At 43.3% G+C, this 8755-nt stretch overlaps 1 protein-coding gene across 7 annotated transcripts in view; it reads right to left on the bottom strand.

Moving 5' to 3' along the window:
- Nucleotides 1-1560: 1560 nt before the first annotated feature.
- LOC128342858 (E3 ubiquitin-protein ligase RNF213-like) overlaps nucleotides 1561-8755 on the bottom strand; it is a 264364-nt gene continuing 257169 nt past the window's right edge. For all 7 annotated transcript variants that reach the window (XM_053290892.1, XM_053290891.1, XM_053290896.1 and 4 more), the window contains 9 exons: nucleotides 7822-7954; nucleotides 7438-7521; nucleotides 6832-7012; nucleotides 6484-6685; nucleotides 6222-6299; nucleotides 5668-5865; nucleotides 4201-4290; nucleotides 3914-4092; nucleotides 1561-3756 (listed from right to left, as the gene is read on the bottom strand). In XM_053290892.1, the coding sequence (XP_053146867.1) occupies nucleotides 3603-3756; nucleotides 3914-4092; nucleotides 4201-4290; nucleotides 5668-5865; nucleotides 6222-6299; nucleotides 6484-6685; nucleotides 6832-7012; nucleotides 7438-7521; nucleotides 7822-7954 (1299 nt within the window). In that variant the 3' untranslated portion in view covers nucleotides 1561-3602. The remainder of the gene's footprint in view (nucleotides 3757-3913; nucleotides 4093-4200; nucleotides 4291-5667; nucleotides 5866-6221; nucleotides 6300-6483; nucleotides 6686-6831; nucleotides 7013-7437; nucleotides 7522-7821; nucleotides 7955-8755) is intronic.

The following is an 8755-nucleotide window of genomic DNA, read 5'->3' as shown; positions in this document are numbered from 1 at the left end:
GACTGGCAACTTTGCTTTCATTGGCCAAAATGAAAAAGGCAACTGCTTCACTCAATCCCAAGAAAGAACAAGAACCTTTTCTTGCCTTTAAACCAGGAGGGAGAAAAGGGGGAGTTTATTAACAAACCGTTTATTGCTTGACACCAAGGTTTTTTTTTTTTACATTACGAGTCTCCTTCTGCCCTCAGAAGACTAATTCATGGCCTCTGAACTGAGGACCACCTCCTACAAAAGTCATATGGCCATGCTAGAAGCTGCTGTTCAATGTCTGTATGGAAAAAGATGGCAATGACAGAGCTTTGGCACTGAAATTCCATGGGAAGGCAGTAAGCAGAGCACGTATGAGCTACCTTTTACCGAGTTAGGGATTGAACCTGGGACCTTCTGCATGTAAAGCAGGTGATCTACCACTAAACTCCCCCCCCCAACTCCAAATCATTAGGTATACTCTCCCCACCCCCATCATATGCAGCTTCAAAAAAAGCAAATGCATAACTCATGTACTCCATTCACAGTAGTTCACTCAGCAGGTGATCAATCAACTGACCAGTAGTGCAGTGAGTCACTTTTTCAATCAGGGGCCACTTTAGCAAAAAACCAAAAACAAAACACAGCTTTCAATGTGAGAGCAATTTCCCACTCTGCTGATCTCTGCACAGTACTGTGTTTTTCTCAGTGCTGGGAGGGCCCTTTAAGAGAGATGGAGTCCTCTCAAGAGCCTGAGGAGGAAAACACTGGGAAGGGCTACACTTCCCATTACTCTGTGGTCAACTTTCAAAATGGTGCAGAGGCTCAAGAGGGCGGTTTTCCTTAAAGGAAACTGGCACTAAGCAAAGCACAGCCGTATACAGTGAGAATGGTAATCTCCACATGGTGGTGGGGGCTGTGCAAAGCATTCAGCTTGGGCTGAAGCTTCATAAAGGCCCAATAAACAATTAGGTAGCAGGGGCTGCCACTGGCCCCTGGACCTTACAATGAAGAACATTGATATAGTGGGTAAAATAACCTCTTGTTCTGTGTATTTATATATTTATATTTCATTCTTCCTCCAAGGACCCCGGAGCAGTGTGAAATAGGTTAGGCTGAGAGAGAAGTGACTGGCCCAGAGTCACCCAGCAAGTATCATGGCTGAATGGAGATTTGAACTCAGGTCTCCCAGGTCCTAGTCCAGCACTCTAACCACTACACCATCTGGCCCCTACACCACACTGGCTAATTTGCTTTGTACTGAAGCTTCTTACACAGTTGAGAAAAGGCCTTGGATAACTGCAAGATGTTTCTGCTGTTTGCTGAGATGTACTGTGAGCAAAACATCACTTGAAAGGATCCAGAAAGGATGGCACAAGTACTTACTGCTGTACATAGGAGTTGTATGTTTTAGTGGGGTTGTATGTAGTTCATCCCAACATTACACGTTCCTCAAAGACAGAGAGAGGTATAATGCCTAGAATTCTAAAATTCCATATTAGTACTGCCTGAGGTTTGTTAAAAACCGACCTTCCTGGCTAGAGTTCAACACACCAGAATTTCCCAATGAAGATTAACACTATTACAAGCATCTCATAGCAAATATTTTTATTAAGAGGGGAAAGCAATTACAACATTTGTTACACGTGTAAAACTGGCCATAATCTCATCAGTCAGCATATTGTTAGACCAATCCAAGCCTTCTGCTCTGCCAGCACAGCAAGCAGCAACAGTGACATCATATCACAGCCAAATAATCACCAACACATACTTATCTGCTGTAAACATGAGTGCTATTCGCTCACTCAGTCCTGTCCTTTGCATTCATGTCCTTAGGAAGAAGATGATAGATAACACAACACTAGGTTTGTCATTCTAAACATGAGAATGTAAGGTAACTGCTGAAATAAACTGAGCTGCAGTGACTATTTAAGATTTATGAACGATATTTGGTATTTATAGCAGATCTCAAGGTAGACTTAGAAAAGTTGTGTTGATGGCCAGCACCTAGAATTATTGTGGCTTGAGCCTTTGGCCTTTAAACAGAAAAACTAATATTTTAGCCCTTTGTAAGAAACTTAGTTAACTGAAGGAGGGGTAAGTACATCTGGTATGTAAGATTGTCTGTTAGACTTGTTACTTATAAAGCACATAAAGATCTAGAGCAGCAGCAAAACATGGCTGGAAAGAGTCCTTAATAGCAATAGCTGTTATTTGGAGATTCTACTTCACCCTGAGAGACAAGTCGCACCTGATTTATTGTGGTAAACGTTCAAAATGCCAAAGAATATTTACATTGTTCCCAACAAAAAAAATCAACTTCCTTCAAATTGTTAATGGTGTACCCATTCACAGAGGTGCAACTGATACTCTTTTCCTTCCCCCATTTGAAACAATACTTTCACACTCCTTCTTGTATTGTTACAATTTTACACATAATTGCTAGCAACTGAAGTTGCTGTATTCAGTTGAAATGAATGGCTTTAATAATGGCTCTAAATTAAATAAAATACTGCGTATTATTTTTGCAAGCATGCCAAGAGTCGTCTTCTCATTCACCAGATTTAAGGTCATTTTACTTATTCCTTCTTAATTGTGATTAGAAAAATGCTCCTGAACTGGGACTCTAGTTATAAAAGCCGTTTTTAGCCCAAATAATTCTGATATACTTACAGCACTAGTGAGTCAACCATAACATCAAACATGATGAATACACATCAATTAAGACAACTAGAATGGGCCCAGCTTCTCATAAGATGGCATAAAGACCCTTATGAATCTGATGGCATAAAGACCCTTATGAATCTCAGCAGAAAATGTGCCTATTTCATATGCCCTCCATCTCAAAAGGGACAAGCAAAAGGCAACTTTGATGTGCCAGCTCTTAAAAATAATTGGACTAGACATTCAAGCTAACATTACTAGGAATATGTCCTACGTGGAATTATATTTTGAAGGCAGACACCTGGAAATCTTCCAAGACCAAGGTTTGAAATGCCTAGTTTTGGTGCCCTGATCCGAAGAGAAAGAGACATCTCAGTGCTACAGGAAGTATCATGGCAAAATAAAGTTACAAAGAAATGAAATCCCTGATAAGAGAGGAAGGCAGCTTTGGTAGCACTTAGGAAGACTAGGGAACATGAGGGAAGGGGGACAAATTCTCCGTCTCTCTCAGTTCAACAACTCCATGGGAAAAGAGACACCTGTCAACAACGGAGCAAATAACCTCAGATTTGTAAACTATACCCACAGTCTGATTGTGGTTCTTCCAGGACCTGCAACAGAAAAGCTCTGGCTAAGCCTTTCAATCTGACCTTGGAAGCCTTCTCTTTTTGACCCCTTCCTTCCTTGGAATGTGATTTGCATTTCTCAGCTGCAGTTTCTAAAAACAGTATCTCTTGGGGAGGTGGGATCCTTCAATCTCTAAGGCACAAGGTCCTTTATGGTTGTAAATCACAGTTTACTCTTTATAGTGTAGAAAGATTTGGATTTAGCATCTCCTTGACCTGCAAAAGCTTTTTGGCCCTAGAATTAACTTTGTTCAAGTGCAAGCAAGAGTCACTGCTAAATTCGGTGTTTTTCTCTTCAGCAGTTTTGAGGGAGTGCGAGAGTGTCTGCAAATTCTTTGTGCAGTATTAACCAAGTCTTCGGTCATGTTTAAGGGCAGCAGCTGCTTTCCAAACAGCAATACACTGGGAAAGCGGAACCTTTTCTGGGAATGCATCTTCTAGTTCCCCAGGAACATCACTCCCTTTCCTGTCAAGGTACGGAATAAGTGTTTCTTTCAGGCTGGAAAATAAAGAGCAAAAAATGATCAACATCTTTGGCGTATACAGGGCGGTGGGGTGGGTAGGGAGAGAGACTTTGTATGCCCAAGAAAACACACCACGAGAGTGCTAAATTTAGGTGCAAAGAGCCTGGGGTGGGCTTCACAGGCACTGCTTACCTCCATGTGGGGTTGAACTCCTCCCCAGGCTTGGTGTGTCTCAGCTTCAGGATGATCATTTCATGCAGCTCTTGGAGGAAGGTCTCCAGACCAGCCTGCATGAGGAAGGCATTGAGGAGTTTGGTGGTTTCTGCAGTGAGCTCTTCTTTATAGATTGTACTGACTTCTGCAAAGGGATCCTGGAAAGTTCAAACAGAGGAAGACACACACAGTAGTATAGTTAGGGTAAGAAAGAGAAACAGGAGCACTACAGTTCCAGCTATTGCCACCCACTTTGGCCCTCCTACCCTTTTCAGATGCAGCAACTGTTCAGATTTATGGCTAGAGAGGAGCTGCCATAGTGCAATGGTGTGCTTCAGGTGACATCGGCTCAGTGCCTGAAAGAAAGACACAGAAACATCTGATTTTATAAAGCTGATTTACAGGAAAACCCTGTTCTTCGTGGCTCCGGGTATCAAAAAGAGACACCCAGCCAGTGTTTCCTCTAACAGGGATTCCCAGATGTTGACTACAACTCCCAGAATCCCCAGCTGCAATGGCTTTTGCTTGGGGGTTATGGGAGCTGTAGTCAACAACATCTAGGAATCCCTGTTAGAGGGAACACTGCACTCAGCCTCTACATCCGCGGATATGAAAAGGTTAAAACCCACATATCCGCAGATCCTAGAGGGCCAGAAATGACTGTAGAGGTCATTTCTGGCTGCCATTTGTCGCTCATTTCTTTTAAAAGGAAAAAAGTTGCCCCCTCATATGGCTGGACACCTACAGACCTGTGGAGCACATCAATTTTCGCTCTCCCCCACTTTATTTTTACCATGATATTCCACCCCTGCAAACCCACTGACTTCATTACTCAACATCTGCAGTTTCACTATCCGTGTGCCCCCGAAAGGAACCCCCACAAATAACGAGGTTCCCCTGTACTGTAAACTTAACTCTCCAACACTTCAAAGGGTCCTGAGCTGCATTTCTTATATTGCGGAGCACAGTCTCTCCTGGGGCAGCAGAAAGTCTTGGACCAGTCCAGTGCTGGCCTACACCAAAATTTCATATATAGAAAGACGTGTTGCAGTAACCTCTGTGACTCATAGTTTAAAACAAAAACCAGAATCCCAAGTACAAGTTGCCCCCTGGAGGAAAGTGATCAATCATCCAACACAAATATTCCTTAAATAAAACGTTCCCCCACCCCCGAGCCTCAGCCATGTCTTCCTTGAGAGTAATAGAGGCCAAATACACAGCTAATGTGTAAGCTGCAGACCAGGCATTGCTCTCCACCTTCCCAATATATTTTCTCACATGTACATGAAAGGGTAAAGTCACTAAACCATTTTCCCCTTCAGAGGAAGAACGATATTCCCAAGTCTTCTGTCATATCAGATGCCTCCTCTCCATCTCCTTCATCTAAATTCTAAAACCTATTTCCTTTTTGCATCCTAGCAAGACAACAAAAAGCTCCAGAGCAGATAATTCAGTATGTCTCACCAGATGTGTCCAGGAAGTAAACAAAAACAGAGAACACTAAACACTGGTGTACACTTGAGAGTGCAAGGGGACTGCCAAGAACTACTGAGGAACATGCACCTAGAATCCATCCTACTCACAGAGCAGAGAGAGAGAGAGATCTGGAGAACTTGGGAGAAAGGAAATCATGGCCTGTGGAACATTCACAGCTTTTGTTTGGTGTCTGTTTGATTCTCGCATTGTGTAGAAAAAGGTGGGGTCCTGACCCCCCACCCCATCCCCGCACCCACCTTCAACATGTGAGCACTTGTCTGGCTGCCCATCTGCAGGATATTTTCAACATATTCAGCCAAAGTCATCTCTGAGTCTCCTCCAGCCATAGCCAGGAATCCGAGGGTTATTTCAGTGACAGTCAGAGCTTCACAGATGTCGCTATAGGACTGCAACTCCCCACTAATCATGCTAATTGTAGAATTAGGAAGGGAGCTCTGTAATTAAAGGGAATAAAAACACACACAGCTTTTCTTTAGAGAAAAGGGCAGCAAACATGGCACATGTCATGCAGGCACTTCTTCAGAATATGACACAGATGTTAAGGGGCAGACTGCTCTAGTATCATGTTTAGTCTCTATAGCTTGCCAGGCCTAGAAACTCTTAGGGAACCAGCATCACTTAGGCTTCAATCTATGCACATACTTACCTGCAAATTCAGCAAGACTTCCAAGTAATTTAGTCACATGACCAGGTTATGAGTGTGCAGTGAGGAGTTAATCCAAATTTTAAACACCCGGAAAGTATCCGGCCATTTTTTTGTATGAATTCTTTCCTCATCTCAGGCACTTACCTGGTTCAACTTGCTCTTGATGTCATTGAAGAGATGCTCATAATTCCGATCATGCCTGTACACTAGAGTGGGTATGCCCTGTTAAGAGAAGAGAGCAAATAATATGCTTTTTAAACATTACTACTACTACTACTACTACTACTACTACTACTACTACTACTACTAAAAGTGGACCTGGGCAGCAATGTCCTCTGGACTGAGCGTTGGATGTTACAGGCACCTGGCAAGCTAAGCATCATCATCAACCGGCAATGCTACTTACTTTCAGTGTGATTAAAGGCTTCCCCTGCAGGAATCTGCTGGTGATCTGCTGCTGGATTTTCTCCAGGTCAAATTCCTCAAGGGCCTCCCCTCCTTTCTCCACACTGTACTGGCAGTTTGATAGAATCAGTGGGATCAAGTCCCTCTCCACCTCATAAGAAATCATATGCAGATCTGCCACTTCTGCAGGGCTGACAGAGTATCTATCAAGATGGAGGGAAGAGAACAGGAATGAGAAATCCTGCTTCACTGCTGATCTGGTAGCAGTAAGATCACCAGGCAGCTGCAGAATGAAACTGGGATTCTAGCAGATATAGGAAGATCGGTGGGGGGTGGGAAGGGAATGTACCTGTTGGTCTCCTTTGTATATTTTTCAATGGTGTAGACAAAGTCATTGTGCAGGCTGATGAGGTAACTGGCTAAGGCAGTGGAACAGAGACCCAGACCTCGCCGACGAGGCAGAAGGATCTCAAACTCACTCTTCAGGGTGAGTTCATCATCACAATAGCCTTGGGGAAGTTTAATTTCACCTGTAATGTAAGAAAATGTGTGAGCTGCAAGTCAATTCCCATTGGTGGGTGCTCCCCTTCCCTTCTGGGCTGGTGTTGTGTCGCTGTTTTATCATTGTAACTTGTTGCCATCATGGCCAGACTACTCCAATACTTTCTGAAGGGTGGAAATGGAAAGCAAGAGCTGGGCCTACTGGATTGAAGGAATGGGCTACGTTATGCTCCACCTGTCTGTGTTTAGTGGGACTAAAAGTTGCAGTAGGAGAGAACACTAGAAGAAGAAACAACAACCACCTATCTCAGCAGAAAATAAAGCTAAAGTGCTAAAGGGAGTGTTTCCTCCAACATTTGAGGGGGAAAATGGGGAATTCTGGCCTGATGAGAATAAGTAGGCCTTCTATTGGATGGCTTTCCGCTTTGAGTAATGGTGTGAATTGACCACTCACCATTTGTTTCCAAGGATCTTCTCAGTTTGTTCCACACAGACATAAATATTTTCACCCTGTTTTCCATAAGACTCTTTATGCTTTCTGGGGAATGCAAGATACAAATAGCACATGAAAGACCTAATATTGTGGACTTCTGCAACTCTTTCTACAAGTGCCCCCAATTCAGTGAATCCTGGGTTCACAGAGTTAGAACACAGTTCTGCTGGATCAGAGGAAGAGTCCATCTGGTCCAGCATCCCATTTCCCACAGAGGGCAGCTAAATGGCTCTGGGGAGCCCAAACCTAAGGCCTGAAAGTAACAACCCTACCTTGCTTGTACCTTGAACCTGGTTAAGAGGCTTGATTTGGCTAGCATAGTTAACATTGGTGGCAGAGTTTTACCTGAGGGAAGGCTGTTGAGGAAGTCTCCAACTGTACGGTGGTCCACCTCAGAAATGTTCTGGAACCTCTTCACCAACTCTTTCTGAAGCGTCAGAATCTCTGGTAAAAACTTCACTAGCCTCAATTCAGCTTCCTAGAAATGGTGCGAGAAAGGACAAGTCAGACAGGAGAAGCCGAGTTATTACCAGTTGCAGGGGAGTAACAGCAGGAGAGAGGGCATGCCCGCAACTCCTGCCTGTAGGCTTCCAGTGGCATCTGGTGGGCCACTGTGTGAAACAGGATGCTGGACTAGATGGGCCTTGGGCCTGATCCAGCCAGGCTGTTCTGATGTTCTTATGAGGGACCACAAAAGAGTTGGTGGGTCTCACTAAAGAGTCAGTACTAATGGCTGCCAGTAAGCAGCAGTTCACATGAGCTGTTTGTATTCAGCAAGTCCAGGTCTATATCATGGCTTCTCATAGGCCTCAATTTCATTTTTTTCTTTAGAAAGTATATTTAGGAAAATTTGGTATACCAACAGGGCTTAGAAACCAGCAGAAGTCTTGGACAGGGCTTCTGCAGGTCACAGTTGTGCCTTGCACAATGGAAAATCAGTAGGAAAGCTGCAGATGTCTCCATTTCTATTTTACTTTATCCCTTCTTGCACTTTTCTCCTTTAATTTGTATCTTGCTTTCCCACTTAGAAACTATTTTCTCTTTCTTGCCTTTTCCCCTTTACAATGATCATTACTAATCTCGTGTGCATTTTCTCCTCTTCTAAACATATATGTTCCCTCTCCATAAGCAATTATTTCTCTATAATCATCTATATTCTAAGTAGCTAGTTCCTTGCTTAGGTTACTATTTTACTAAATAATAAATTTTTCTGAATCCTTTTGGAAAAGCCTGAAAATTCCTTAAGCTGCCTAGAAGGTAAATATTACTACTTAGGGGA

The sequence above is a fragment of the Hemicordylus capensis genome, chromosome 2 (assembly GCF_027244095.1).
Source record: "Hemicordylus capensis ecotype Gifberg chromosome 2, rHemCap1.1.pri, whole genome shotgun sequence".
Lineage (NCBI taxonomy): Eukaryota > Metazoa > Chordata > Lepidosauria > Squamata > Cordylidae > Hemicordylus > Hemicordylus capensis.
This window is presented reverse-complemented; position numbering and strand designations above follow the sequence as displayed.